The sequence below is a fragment of the Elephas maximus genome, chromosome 6 (genome assembly GCF_024166365.1).
Source record: "Elephas maximus indicus isolate mEleMax1 chromosome 6, mEleMax1 primary haplotype, whole genome shotgun sequence".
Classification (NCBI taxonomy): domain Eukaryota; kingdom Metazoa; phylum Chordata; class Mammalia; order Proboscidea; family Elephantidae; genus Elephas; species Elephas maximus.
Genome location: NC_064824.1, coordinates 94,444,470 through 94,460,263, shown reverse-complemented (window position 1 = coordinate 94,460,263; position 15,794 = coordinate 94,444,470). Strand labels below are relative to the sequence as shown.

The window sequence follows — 15,794 nt, the reverse complement described above, 5'->3', positions numbered from 1 at the left end:
GCTTGTTTTATAATAAGCGCTATAATTATAAATGAACAAATGAAAAGGTGTCATAAAAGGAAATTTAATGATCAGAAAACAAACGTTACAACAAATTATATTTTACTTTTAGATAGATCTTTCATCTCTAACATGTTATAACTAAACACATTTTTTTCTATTCTTTGCTCTTACAAATTCGTCAAAGATTTCATCACAGTTAAGCTGCCGAACAATATCTACTTCCATACATACTAAGGACAATGAGTCCTTGAATCATTGTTTTGTGTTCATTTTTTCTTATGTCCTGTCTGCTTGGCATTTAGCTTTTGCTTTGGACAACTGGTGCCCCTGTTTTGCTGGTGCTCTAAACACGCGCTTACCTTGCTTACTGGCTAATCTGTGCCTGCCCTGCGCACAGCTCCCAGCGTCGCCTCAGCCCTCCCTCCCTGCAATTACTCTAGCGCCCCACCTGCTTTGCAGCCGGTCCAGGCTCCCGCCAGGTGCGAGGCACACCCACTCACCGCTGGGGCCCCGCCCAGCAGCACGCATCTCAGCCCGGCACCCCACCCAGGCCCTCACGTGACAGCACAACACTCCATGCACGCTCTGATTGGCTCTCCCGGCCAAGGGGGCGGGGCCGGCCGAACAGCACGGCCCCGCGACACGGCTGCACTTTTCAAACCTCAACTGTAAGCTGCAGTAAGCGTCTGTGCTGCCGTCACCCGGAGCCGACTCACTGGGGGCCAGGTCACAGCTGTTGGCTGTCGTCTGGGAAAGTAAAAGGGGGTCCTGCCACTCTCGGAACTACCCGGCTGGAGCTTGAGAGCACGTCCTGTCGTGGCCACCGGCGTGGGGCGGGACGGGAGCCCCCTTGGAGGGGGCAGCCCCGAGAGGACCTGCTGCAGCCGGAGCGGTCAGTGTCCTCGCGTGTCCGCGGCCATGCTGGGCTTGGCGGGTGGGCTCGGGGCTGCGAACTCTGAACCAGCTTCCTTCACCCTCGGTACAGGGACCCCGAACGTGAGGGTCCCCAGATGAGAGATCCGGGGGTACGTGTAGATCGGGGCCCTCTGGGACCCCGGGTCTGGCGGATGTAGGCTGGGACTCTGCCGCCCCTCGGGTGTCCCGACTGCTGCCCGTCGCTCTCTGCTTTCGGGCTGGGGTCCTGCCTGCCTGGTTTCCTCGGGTTCAGCGCGGGCGGACCGCGGTCCTCCCGACACCCTTCTCAGCTGGGGGAGCCTGTGCGAGTGCGCGCCGTCGGCCTGGCCGCCCGGCTCTCCCGGGTGCGCGAGCGCACCGCGGAGGCCCCTTGGCGACGCGCTCACTCGTGTGCCGTCCACGTCGCCTCGACGTGGTCCTTCGCGTCCCTCCCGAGTTCACAGCTGTGGTGTGGGCACAGGACGTGTTCACATCTGCACTCGTGGATGCGTCCTGTTCACGCCGGCTTTCGCCTAGAGGAGTGTCCTCATCTTGAGGGGTATTTTCAGTTACTGCTGTGAGCATTTTTTTTTTTTTTTTTGATGTGTGGATAGAGAACAAGACGAATTGCAGCTGTTTCAGCGATTTTCAGCGATCTGATCTTATTTTGATGCCATGTAAACCATTTAATGTACTTGAGCCACCCGCAAACGGTACAGCTACTTGATGGTTACGGTTTTGACATTTACCCAGTTTGTTTTATTTTAGGGAAAACACTATTTTTAAATTCCCGCAGAGGGGTAAGTAGAGACAAGGTTGACAGAGGCTTCATGGCAGCTGATAGATGGTGTCAGTTCTTCCTGTTTTCTCTGACACGGGACTAGAGGCACTCTGACATCATTCTGTAAATTAAAATTTAAATTAAAAAAATACATTTTAAAAGCCTAAATATATTCCGATCAAATTTCAATAATACTAAACATGCTGGGTTTCCGTGCCACATTCACTGATTGTTTTGCCTACTTAATGTACTAATGCGGTGCCGAACCTTGCAGTGATGTTTGGTAAGGTGTGGCCCCTCTACGTTCTTACGTGTTTGAGGACGTGTGCCCTGAGACAGGATTGTCTGTAAAAATACTAGGCAGTGGCAGCATATGCAAACGGACGTTTTACAAATGCAAAGCCCTTTTGGGGCCAGGAGCACAATTTTGTTAATGGAAAAGACAATAGACCTGTTTTCTCAATAATACACCGTTCTTCAATTTCGTAGTGGACTGTCCAGAAGTAGTTTTCAACAACTTTTAAAATGTTTTATAAGTATTAAGCTTGTATACCCATGCCCATAAAAACCAAAAACCCATTACCATAGAATTGACTCTGTAGGAGCTCTAAAGCTTTACAAAAGCAGACCACCACATCTTTTTCCCGGTTGGGTGGGTTTGAACTGCCGACCTTTTGGTTAATAGCAGAGCACTTTACCCACAGCACCACCGGGTCTTCTGCATACCCACAGAGCTGTGCATTTCTTAAAATGCTTGTCCATAGAAGCAGTGCCCAAAGTTCTAAACAATCTTCACTCCTCAATCTTTGTCCTCTGAGCAGCTGTTCAAGATTTTTAAAAATTAAAATATTTTTAGTTGCAGGTATTATTATCTGCTTTGATTTTGAGGTACACGTTATATACATTTTACATTTTTAAAAAATATGGATCTAAAATTGAAGTAAAAGTATATTTACTTAATAAAACTGTTTACGTTTTAAACGTAAAATATCTAATAATTTGAAGGCCTTTCTGTGTCTAGAAAGAGTGGTTACAGTTTCTCTTGAGACTCTTGAATAGTGAGCTACAATTTGATTAAGATAGAATTCGTTTTTAGGAAAATTGAGACTTGACTAATTGATCACTGCATCAGTGCATGAATAGCAAATCTGAAGTCAGCACATGAATAACAAATCTGAAGAGAACACAAGCATTTTATGGCAGACATTTCTAATCAAACAACTTTACTTGCACTGACAATGTTTTACTTGTGTTAAATGAAAATTTAAACGTATTTCAAAAGCTTTGTATTGGAGCTGTTTCATAATTATAAAGTTAGAGAATTTCTGTTTTAATCTTAAAGAGCTAACTTAAAGCCCAGGAAACCAGTTGCTAACACTTTCACTGAGTCATTAAATTTTCTTAAAATTACATGTATAGTATATTTTAATGCATGTTTCCTGCGTGTAAAATTGGCAGCTAAGTAGAACAGTGCTCCTAGACTTACAGCTTTAAAGGATTTTGATTGATTCTTGATATTTTAAGAATTTTTTTGTACTTTATGTATTTTGTACTTCGTATTTATTGTGTCAGAAACATTAACAGTCATTTTATATACACTTGGGAAAACTTGTGTTGCTTTAGTTTTTCACAATGTTGATAAAAAATTCAGTGATTTTATTTTTAAGTAGCTTAGACTCTTGTGGTAGATCATTTTCAAGGAATATTTCTTTGACTATTTCACATAAGAAGTGTACTTTTTATAAATTAAATTCCAAGCACATATTTTTATCTAAATGCATTGTAATAAATTTTGTGATTGTCAAGGCAAATGTTGTTAAAGTTTTTTTTTCTCATTATTTTTTATTTCTTTGATTTATTTATCCTTTTTCTAACTAAATTTTGCCTGGAATTTCAGTGCCATTTTAAACATGTAAAGTAGTCAATTCCTTTTAACATTGATATGCAGTATATTTTGGTTCACCCATGACACCTTGCAACTGCTTCCCCAAAAGAGGGCATATGCGTCAAACATTTAAAAAATATAATTGTAGTAGTGATATGGTAGTTTCCTCTTTAACCCTTAAAGGGTCGGATTCCATTATGTGTGGTATGGTTACTGAATAAGCAGCACTTCAGCAATGCTATTAAGTAAACAGTGATTTATTTTACAACAGAAACCTAATTTTCCATGTGATGAATGATAAGCACTGTGTGTTTCTTGGCTCACTGTATTTCCGTTTTTCAACATTTTTTTTTTTTTCTATCCTGATTCGAAATTATAGGGTTTAATTCTTGTTCTGAAGGTAGAAAGGGCTCTTGGCCTTACTGTCTTGGCACAGACTCGAGCCTGGGGTTGTTGTGTGGGACTTCAGCCCTTGGATACTATATACTAGACTGGTTGGACAAGAGTCTGTTAGCTGGCTTCCTTTTGTGATTTTCAAAGGATTAAATGTTTGAATTATAAGTTCTAGTCAAAAAATTTTTTTTTCTTTTTAAATGCACAAACCTGTAGTAGTAGAATACATATAAGGAACATAATCTCTTCCTTGAAACATTGAAAGTCATCATCATCCTGCTCCCTATGCCAATAAAAATACCTTACTTCTAATCAATGACTAACAATGGTCCTTCTGCCACAGCAGCAGAAAGCTCTTCCTTTACTTTTGATAGATACTGGATAAATAAGCCTCCAATTCCTCTGCTTCCCTAGGGAAAACAGCTATGTGTCATTGTTGTTGGGTGCTGTCGAATCAATTTTTGACTCATGTAACAGAGTAGAACTGCCCCACAGGGTTTTCTAGACTGAAATCTTTATGGGAGCAGATTACCAGGTCTTTCTCACACAGAGGGGCTGGGTGGGTTTGCTTAGCAACTGAAAGCTTAACTGTTGTGCCACTAGGGCTTCTAATGAATGCCTGTGTAGAAAGAAGGAATTGTTTCCCTGTGATCTTGTTGCTTTGCTTTCCATTGCCTTTTGAATTTACTTCATGAAGACCTAGAGTAATCAATCCTTGTTAGAACAAGCATCTGAATGTCCTGATTGAGGTAGTTCTTAAAATATCGATGCTCTTAGCTGAATGTAGGTATTTATATAAAAACAGGAGGCCACCTAGTCTGGAAAGATAGCTACATACAAAATAAATGGTCTATTGGCATTATATTACAATAAATGATAAAATAATTTTATCCATGTTTGTGGACTTTGTGACTACTCTGTTCAGGACTAAAATTCTCTAATAGCAATTTAAAATATTCCTTCCTTTGTTTAGGTAGAGACTGGCTGCATTTGAAGTTCCAGTATTATAATTACCAGATGGATCGCTCAGGTTCTACTAACCCCTTGAAGTCATGAGACATACTTAAAAATTCTTTTTGCTATATTTTATAATTAAAATGATTCAGAACCAGTGCTGTCGAGTGAATTTCACTTCATGGTGAGCCTGTGTGTGTCTGAGTAGAACTGTACTCCACAGGATTTTCAATGGCTGATTTTTCGAAAGTAGATTGCTAGGCCTTTCTTCTCAGGCACCCCTGGGTGGACTTGAACCTTCAACTTTCAATGAGCAGCCAAGCACATTAGCCATTTGCATCACCCAGGTACTCCAGTTACGTTATTTAATTAACTAATGCTATCATCATGAGTTGAAATCAACTCATAGGCAACTAGTTATAATAATTCAGTTCATCACATATTCACCATGCTGGGAACTTTGGCACAAAAGTAAATCTTTGCCCTGTAGATACTAAACATAATTGCCATCTAACATGTTACAGGTTAAGGTAAAGAGATATGCCAAGGGTCCTGTTATTTGAAGCAGAAAGAAGAGGCGTTTAGACTAATCTGTGTGTTTTAAGCAATGCTTCTGAGGAAGCTGACATTCTGCATTAAGATAGGAAAGATGCATGAGAAGAGTTGGCCATTTAAGGAAAGGTCGAAAGGATGTTCCAGGCAGAGAATAAAGAAAGATGTAGAGACAAAATATGAGATATGAATGTTGCAGGAAATGAAGCTGGTGAGTACTGGGCTTGAGAGGCCTTTGTGTGTTATGCTAAAGACTTTGGCTTGTAGGTTCTGGCGAGCTAATGAAGGACTGAAAGCAGAAAATTCTCTAGACTTTTTCATTTATTCTATCTTACATATTCTATTTTTATAAAACTTTCTAATTTGATAAGTTTGAAATGAATATCATGATGAATACAGTTTTTTTACAGTTTAAAAAAAATGTGCTTTAAGTAAAAGTTTAAAAATCAAGTCAGTTTCTCATACAAAAATTTATATACACCTTGCTATGTACTCTTAGTTGCTTTCCCCGTAATGAGACAGCACGCTCCTCCTCTGCACCCTGTATTCCCCATGTCCATTCAGCCATTTCCCGTCCCTCTCTGCCTTCTCATCTCCCCTCCAGACAGGAGCTGCCCACATAGTCTCATGTGTCAACTTGAGCCAAGAAGCTTACTCATCACCAGTATCATTTTCTGTATTGTAGTCCAGTCGAATCCCTGCCTGAACAGTTGGTTTTGGGTGTGGGTTCCAGTCTTGGGCTAAAAGAATGTCTGGGGACCATGACCTCCGGGGTCCTCTCATCTCAGTCAGACCATTAAGTCTGGTCTTTCTACGAGAATTTGAGGTCTGCATCCCACTGTTCTCCTGCTCCCTCAGGGATTCTCTGTTGTGTTCTCTGTCAGGGCAGTCTGGGTTGTAGCCGGGCACCATCTAGTTCTTCTAGTCTCAAGCTGATGTAGTCTCTGATTTATGTGGCCCTTTCTGTTTCCTGGGCTCATAATTACCTAGAGTCTTTGGTATTCTTCATTCTCCTTTGCTCCAGGTGTCATGAATACTTTTTAAATAGAGCTATTTAGAGGAATACAGGGACTGCTTTGTGTATTTGTCTTACTTTTGATCATGTCGCATTTGCTTTCTTCCTTTAAGTGAGGCAAGGCCCAGATCAAGCCTAATAATTCCTTCTGTTCCTTCCTTTCTTGATGCATATCTGAATTCTTATTGTAATTGTTGTAATGGGAGTTAATGAAAAAAAAGATCTCTGAAAATAAGTTTGAGATGCCATTATTCTTTGAGGTACTGCATAATTAAAAAGTTTGTCTTATGCTTTCTATTACCCTCTTAATTGTTCCATGTGCTTAACTGTGTTTGTAATTGTGTACCCCCTCACAGACATGAGTTCATCTACTAGGTTAAAATCTTTTTTTTGTTTTCACCAGTATAGCCTGAAAAGTGTATAAAATGGATCTGAAATGGAATGAGAGATTGGTAACTTAAATCAGTTATAGGTGTATGAGTTACGGTATTGTTGCGAGGTGCCCTCAAGTTGGTATGTGCTGTCGAGTCGATTTCAACTCATAGTGACCCCATGTGACAGAGTAGAACTGCGCTGTAGGGTTTTCTTGTCTGTAACCTTATGGAAGCAGACTGCCAGGTCTTACTCCTGTGGGAGCGGCTGGGTGAGTTCGATCTGCCAGCCTTTCAATTAGCAGCCAGAGCACTTACCCAGTTGTGCCACCAGGGTTCCTTATGAGTTATGGTAGCAGACAAGGTAAGGTCTGAGGATGGTTTGTTGGAATTGAAGGGTGTTTTGGGGGGCATTTAGGAAGATGAAAGAAGGAAAGACGGAGCACTAGTTGATAACTTTCATGTACCCAGGGATTAAATTTTATATAAAGGGTAACCAGATGTTTGTGAATGGGCTTGTGCACAAAGGTGACATTCATTCTCCACTGAGTATGCAAAAGTGGTCAAAGGAGAGAAAATGGAAAAATACGTAGGCTGTGACAACTGGTTCAAATGTAGTAAATACAAGGAAAATCAAGCTAAGAAATACTATATGGATGCCTAAAGCAGCTTGTAACATTGGTATTTTAGCAATAAGTAGATGAGCTTAGGGTTCAGTTGTCAGAAATATGTTTTCTCTTTTTCTGAGACATAGCTTGTGTTCCAACATATTCAGAGCCACAGTATTAATGTATAGTAAAAACAAAACAAAACTGCTGGTTGCCCAGCGCTGTTTTCATCCACATCTATAATCATTGAAATGTTGTTGTTAGGTGCCGTCAAATCATTTTTGATCATAGTGACCCCATGTGACAGAGCCGAATTGCCCCATAGGGTTTTCTTGGCTGTAATCTCTATGGGAGCAGATCACAGGTCTTTTCTCTCACAGAGGTCTGGTTCAGTTACAACCACCAACCTTTTGGTAAGCAGCTGAGTGCTTAAACGTTGTGCCACCAGGGCTCCTTATTCATACAGATACCTGTGTCATACTCATCTATTGTGATGACCAACAGTACATGTGAGTGTTACAGAATTTCTTTTGATAAAAATGTACACGTATCAATGCCCAGTATTAGGAAATATTATTAGCAGACTGGTTAATAAAGTTCTGTTTAATTATCATTATTCATTGCAATTTTTTGTAATCTAAGCTCTTTGTCCTAATAAAACTTAAAAATAAGCGTGTCCTAATTTAATTTTCATCAGTATGTTTGGATAACACATTTTAGATTTTTTGGAAGGATCCCAGAGTAACTTTAGATTTGCGCGGGTGATATACATAAAAAAGGTATACAGCTTAAAAGTTTTCAAATTGCTATTCATTATGTAGAATTTATTTATTTGATTCAGAATTTGATAAATGATTTATTGATTCAGAATTTGATACATGAATTTTTTTCTATGCAATAATAAACAAGGCATTAATCCTAGCTTAGTATTTACTCTAAATGCTTATATGATCTCTATATAACTCACTTATGACTTGGATAAAGAACACATCAACTCTACATAAATGCAGAGACAACACTGAGGACTTTTAAAACCTGAACAATAATGACTCTTCAACTTCAGGCCAGGTAAACACCAAGTAAACGGATACATTTTGCCATGGCAGATGGGCACATTTCTGCATTTAAGGACTAGTCACATATTCACTGCTGTCTTTTTTACCCAAAGACATTTATTTTTGTCAATTATTAAAATTGTCGTTGTTGCTGTTAGGTGCCATTGAGTCACTTCCAACTCATAGCAACCCTGTGAACAGCAGAACGAAACACTGTCTGGTTCTGAGCCATTCTCACAATTGTTGTTATGCTTGAGCCCATTGCTGCAGACACTGTGTCAAACCATCTCATGGAGGGTCTTCTTTTTCAATGACCCTCTAGTTTACCAATCATTATGTCCTTCTCCAGGGACTGATCCCTCCTAATAACGTGTCCCAAGTAAGTGAAACCAAGTCTCGCCATCCTTACTTCTAAGGAGCATCCTGGCTATACTTTTTCTAAGACAGATTTGTTTGTTCTTCTGGCAGTCCGTGGTATATTCAGTATTCTTAACCAACACCATAATTCTTCATTGATCATTCTTATTCATTGTCCATCTTTTGCATGCCAATGAGGGGATTGAAAATACCACGGCTTCAGTCAGGTATACCTTAGTCCTCAAAGTGACATCTTTGCTTTTTAACACTTTAAAGAGATCTTTTGCAGCAGATTTGCCCAATACAATACGTTGTTTGATTTCTTGACTACTGCTTCCGTGGATGTTGATTATGGAGCCAAGTAAAGTGAAATCCTTGACAACTTCAGTATTTTCTCTGTTTAACATGATGTTGCTTATTGGTCTAGTGGTGAGGACTTCTGTTTTCTTTATGTTGAGGTGTAGTCCATACAGAGGGCTGTAGTCTTTGATCTTCATCAGTAAGTGCTTCAAGTCATCTTTGCTTTCAACAATCAATGTTGCGTTATCTACATATTGCAGATTGTTAATGAGTTTTCCTCCAATCCTGGTGCCATGTTCTTCTTCACATAGTCCATCTTCTCAGATTGTTTGCTCAGCATACAGATTGAATAAGTATGGTGAAAGGATACAACCCTGATGCACACCTTTCCTGACTTTAAACCACACAATATCCCCTTGTTCTTTTCAAATGACTGCCTCTTGGTCTATGTACGGGTTCCTTATTAGCACAATTAAGCATTCTGTTATTCCCGTTCTTCACAGTGTTATCCATAATTTGCTATGATCCACACAGTCAAATGCCTTTGCATAGTCAGTAAAATACAGGTAAACATTTTTCTGGTATTCTCTGCTTTTAGCTAAGATCCATCTGATATCAGCAATGGTATCCCTCGTTCCATGTCCTTTTCTGAATCCAGCTTGAATTTCAGTCAGTTCCCTGTCAATGTACTGCTGCAACCATTTTTGAATTATCTTCAGCAAAATTTTACTTGCGTGTGATATGAATGATATTGTTTGATAATATATGCATTCTTGTTCTATCATCTTTCTTTGGAATGTGCACAAAGATGCATCTCTTCCATATTTTAAAATATTAGAGATCCATATTTTGCCCGTAGAATCCTTCGGTATTGTGCCTTGAGGCTTGAATTTTTTCTTCAGTTCTTTTGGCTTGAGAAATGCTGAGTATGTTCTTCCCTTTTGGTTTTCTAATTCCAGGTCTTTGCACATTTCATTATAATACTTAATCTTCTTGAGCCACCCTATGAAATTTTCTGTTCAGCTCTTTCACTTCATCATTTCTTTCATTCCCTTTAGCTTCTCTACGTTCAAGAGCAAGTTTCAGAGTCTCTTCTGACATCCATTTTGGTCTTTTCTTTCTTTCCTGTCTTTTTAATGACCTTTTTCTTTCTTATGTATGATGTCTTTGATGTCATCCCACGACTTTCTGGTCTTCGATCATTAGTGTTCATTGCATCAAATTTGTTCTGGAGATGATCTCGAAATTCAGGTGGGATAAACTCAAGATCATACTTAGGCTCTCATGGACTTGTTTTAGTTTTCATCAGCCTTAACTTGACCTTGCATATGAGCAATTGAGGGTCTCTTCCTCAGTTGGCCCCTGGCCTTGTTGTGACTGCTGATGTTGAGCTTCTCCATTGTCTCTTTCTATAGATGTATTTAATTTGATTCCTGTGTGTTCCATCTGGTGAGGTCCAAATGTATAGTCACTGTTTATGTGGTCGAAAGAAAGGTATTTCCAATAGGTCTTCGGTCTTGCAAAATTCTATCATGCAATCTCCAGTGTTGTTTCTATCAACAAGGCCATGTTTTCCAACTACTGGTCCCTCTTCCTTGTTTCCAAGTTTTGTATTCCAATCACCAGTAATTATCTATGCATCTTGATTGCATGTTTGCTCAATTTCAGACTGCAGAAGTTGGGAAAAATCTTCAGCTGGTGTCTAAATTTGAATAATGGTCATATTAACTGGTCTTCCTTGTGGGCATATGGATATTATCCTGTCACTGACAGTGTTGTACTTTCAGATAGATCTTGAAATGTTCTTTTTGACAATGAATGCTACACTGTTCCTTTTCAGTTTGTCTTTCCCAGCATAGTACACCATATGATTGTCTGATTCAAAGTGGCAATACCAGTCCATTTTAGCTCACTAATGCCTAGGATATCTGTCTTCAAGCGTTCAGTTTCATTTTTGACAAGTCCTAATTTTCATAGATTCGTGTGTTGTACATTCCATGTTCTGATTATTAATGGATGTTTGCAGCTGTTTCTTCTCATTTTGAGTCATGCCACATCAGCAAATGAAGGTCCCAAAAGCTCTACTCCATCCGTGTAATTAAGGTCCGCTCTACTTTGCAGAGACAGCTCTTCCCCAGTTGTCTTTTGAGTGCCTTCCAGCCTGAGGGTCTTATCTTCTGGGGCTGTATCAGACAGTGTTTGCTGCTATTCATAAGGTTTTCATTGGCCAGTTTTTTTAGAAGTAGGTCATCAGGTCCTTCTTTCTAGTCTTTGTCTGGACTCTTCACTGAAACCTGTACGCCATAGGTGACCCTGCTGATATTTGAAATACTATTGGCGTAGGTTCCAGCATCACAGCAACACACAAGCCACCACAGTATGACAAACTGACAGTTAAGTTACCTGCTTAGTGTAGATACATAATTTAAACTCAGGAATGTAAATTTTGCCCATAATAACATCACCCCAAGATAATCACTGTTAAAATTTTCCAGTTTTCCAGACTTCTATTTGCTTTTATATTTCTCCCACAATTATAATAATGTAAAGTTTTGTCTTCCTTTTTTCACTTAATAGTATATGTGTTGAAATATAGTCTTTGAAAGCACACTTTTTATTGAAAGCATAATATTCTATAGTTGTCTTTAATCATTTCCCTTTTGCTGGACTTTGGGGTTTATTCATTCAACGAGTTAATTTTTTTTTCACTGTTATAAATCATGCTTCATTTACCATAAATCTTTGACTATATCCAAGACCCATATTGACTCTTTTGAAAATTGAGAGCAGAAAATAGTTACTCATAAATACATACCCAAAAATACTTATCTTAAGTAAACACCTTAGAATCTAGAATCTAGAGGAGTTAAACATCTTAGAATCAAGAGCCTTCACACTCTGGCTCTGTGATTGAATTTGGCATGTCCTTGTTACTCTTTAATTAGTTGATATACAGCTTCTCATGTTTCCTAAAGTCAGACTGGTGAACAAACATAGCTCTTGATTCTAAGATGTTTAAAGGAGCCCTGGTGGCACAGTGGGGAAAGCACTCGGCTGCTAACCGAAAGGTCGTCGGTTCAAACACACCAGCCTCTCCATGAGAGAAAGATGTGGCAGTCTGCTTCCATAAAGATTTACAGCGTTGGAAACCCTCTGGGGCAGTTCTCCTCTGTCCTTTAGCATCCCTATGAGTTGGAATCTGCTTGACAGCAGTGGGTTTGGCTTGGTTTAAGACGTGTGTATCAGCTAAAAAGTAATCAATTCATAAGTACTGTAGTAGAACTAGGATATAGTTTATGAATGAAGGGTGGCACAGGACTAGGCAGCATTTTGTTCTCTTGTACGTGGGGTTGCTAGGAGTTGGAACCAACTTGACGGCACCTAACAACAACAGTTGATGAACAGTGTTGGAATTCTAGCCACTTGTATCCATGGTACAGTGTCACCCTTTTTTCTGTTTATAGTATATAATATAAATGTGATCAGAAGCATGCGTATTCATAGATGTTTTAATTTAGATATAAAACTCTAAAAGTCAAAGATGATCTGAAAGGAGATTGATTGGGTATAGGAATTGGTCCCCTGTTGATTTCTCAGAGGAGAATGTGTGACCAATAAAATTGAGTGCCATCAGAACTGAGAAAATAAACAAATAGCTAAAAGAAAATCAAAAGACACAATTTTAAGAGTTTAGTTGACACTAACTTCAGGTGAAGAGGAGCCCTGGTTGCACAATGGTTTAGCATTTGACTGTTAACCGAAAGGTCGGTGGTTCAAACCCACTAGTCATTTTGTGGGAGAAAGATGTGGCAGTCTGCTTACTTAAAGATGCACAGCCTTGGAAATCCTATGGGGCAGTTCTAGTCTGTCCTATAGGGTCACTATGAGTTGGAATCGACTCCACGGCAGTGGGTTAACTTGGGGTGAGAGATGTTTCCTTTGTGAAAATAGGGAGATCACAGCTACTCGGCAGTGGCAGGGGACTACGTAGAGAACATCTTTAAGTAGAATATTAACAGTATTTATTTAGTGAATAATCATGATTGCCCTGCCACTAACCATGTATCATTCTATGTGAGTTCATTATATTTTAATTTTTAATCCTTAGAACTCTGCAAGGTAGAGTCATTATCTATTCTTTAAATGCAGCAGAATTGAAGCTTTCCTCATTAACAATCAAGGAAATGCAAAGTAAATCACAATAAAATTCCGTTTCGCCTTTACCCCATTAGAATAGAAAAATTAAAAATCTGAATGGAGCCAAGTGTTGGCACGAAAATGGACCAATAAACCCTCCCACACAGTGCTGTTGGGGATGTAAATGGGATGGGAAGAAGAGACCAACTTCAACTGTGTCTATGATGTTTGGCTTATTTTTTTTAAATGAATATGGCAAAGTGGTAAAATTTGAAAGAGTAAATGTTTTTTATGGCATTTGCATCCTTTCCTATATATCTGAGATATTTTCTTTTTAAAAGTACTAAGTCAAAACTTAGCAAAGTTAAATAATTTAGTTAAGTTCTCATAGCTGGAGTGATTACCCCAAATGTTCTTTTCAGAATCCTACACTGCTACTCTTAGACTACTAAGTGATATACTCCAAGACTAATAAGGGCTTCGTTTTCCCGAAGACCAAGAGATTTAGAGAAAAAAAAAAAATCTGCTGGTTTGAGAATGGAACTAAGAAGAGAGAGAAATATAGGAACTGAAAACTGAACTCTAATCACATTGCTTATTTCCTAAGTTGAGTATAGTTGGTATTTGAATTTAGGAAGATAAAGAATAGTACATGTCAAGTAGGAAATAAGGGGAGGAAAAATGTGGCAGAGAAGGAACAAAAGCCTAGGAGTTATTATAGGAAGGTACTAGAAGAAGAATATTGGCCTTTTGTTAAGCAAAAACACCAAACCGGTTGCCGTGGAGTCGATTGCAACTCATAGCAGCCCTATAGGACAAAGTAGAACTGCCCCATAGGGTTTCCAAGGAGCGGCTGGTGGATTCAAACTTCTGACCTTTTAGTTATTAAGTAGGCATAGCAGAAAGTCAAGTATTTTGAAATATATAGCCTGCCATTATTGTATGAATTTAGTTGACATGAAATAGTAGTTTTGAAACTGAACGTACATAAATATCACAAAGTTCCAGATAAATATTAGTTCCAGACGTAGATTAGAACTCTGGAATAAGACTTTATGTATAGTCAATCATTTACCCAACAAAATTACTACACTCTTGATGCACAGCAGGCTCTGTGCTAGGTTGTACCCAAAGGAAAGAAACTCTAAGACCTATGAAAGTTCCTGAATGGACTGTTGAAATATAGTCAGTCTGTGAAACAAATTCTATTTCTTGTAGTCATTCGGATGCCAGTAATATAACTTGTAATATGTGAATTCACCACCAAAGGCTAGCTTTCAGTTTTGTTTGACCATGTGAAATCAAACTTAAAATCAATGACTTGTGGTTTCTTGTTATGTTAAAGGGGAACTTCAAAAGAATGAGTTTTAAAATGAGATGAAATGATTGCGTGTATTGTAGTTTTATTATAACTTTTTTTTTTTTTTAAAGAATTTGGGGGGCTCTACAATTTTTAGTAGTTTTATTCTGAAATGAGGTCAGTAACTTTGTTCAGGTACCACAGAGATGATACAAGTTTTTGTGTGATCTTTGTTATTGTCCTTGTGGGTGGGATGTGCATTTTCTTTTTTTTTGGTGGTTCTATCTTATAGCCATATTTGGAGATGTATAATAATCTAATGCATATCCTGTCTGAGAGAACATCATCTTTTTTTCTTAATTATATTTAAGTTATATCCTCTGTCTTCTTTTTCTCAAAAGGTAAAAATAAGTGACCAAAGAAGAATAGCTGGGAGCCACCTAACATGTCGAGGAGAAGGTTTGATTGCCGAAGTATCTCTGGCATGCTAACTACGACTCCTCAAACGCCAATAAAATTGGAAAACTTCAATAACTTTTATACACTTACATCCAAAGAGCTAGGCAGGTAAGGAAACTCTATGATTTGTATGCTGTTTAAATTCAGATTTTAGCTTTCTGATTTGACAGTTGGTACTGTTTTTTTTACTGTAGAACTCAGTTTGGATCATTATTTAACAGTGATTAGAAAGAAAAAATCATCTCTGTTGTTATTTGACAGCATCTAGTCTTAAAAAAAATTTTTTTTTCTTTTTTTTTTTAGTCTTAGTCTTAACTGACTTGAAAATCACATTTGTGGATGTTTTAGTGAGCTTATGTCATACATCCCACCTAGCTTCAGAGCCCGTGATAAGAAGTCAGGTTTTTATTTGAGGCCGTGATTGGCAAGAGGTAGCATGAACTAACTGTGTCTGACTTCAGTTAAGTTATTGTATCTCTTAGTGCTATTTCTAAAGCGCTAGATTTTAACATAGCGCTAGATAAGTTTTTACTAAATGACAATTTTTAAAGTTCCTAGTAGAGTAAAAAAAAAAAAAAAGTATAGTGCACTGGTTTAAAAAAAAGAAATAGGGAGATTCTCCTCTTTTTTCCTACAGGGAAAGCAAAAATTTGATAGTATCATAAAAATGCATGTTTTATATGTTAAACCCTATGCAAATACTAATCTGTTTTGGCTTAACCAAGATGTA

General features: G+C 38.7%; 1 protein-coding gene across 1 annotated transcript in view; it reads left to right on the top strand.

The window, feature by feature from the left end:
• Positions 1-673: 673 nt before the first annotated feature.
• The window catches only part of STK17B (serine/threonine kinase 17b), a 39,632-nt gene continuing 24,511 nt past the window's right edge, over positions 674-15,794 (top strand). Inside the window, exons 1-2 of the mRNA XM_049887742.1 lie at positions 674-895; positions 15,007-15,172. Coding sequence (XP_049743699.1) covers positions 15,051-15,172 — 122 coding nt within the window. The 5' untranslated portion in view covers positions 674-895; positions 15,007-15,050. The remainder of the gene's footprint in view (positions 896-15,006; positions 15,173-15,794) is intronic.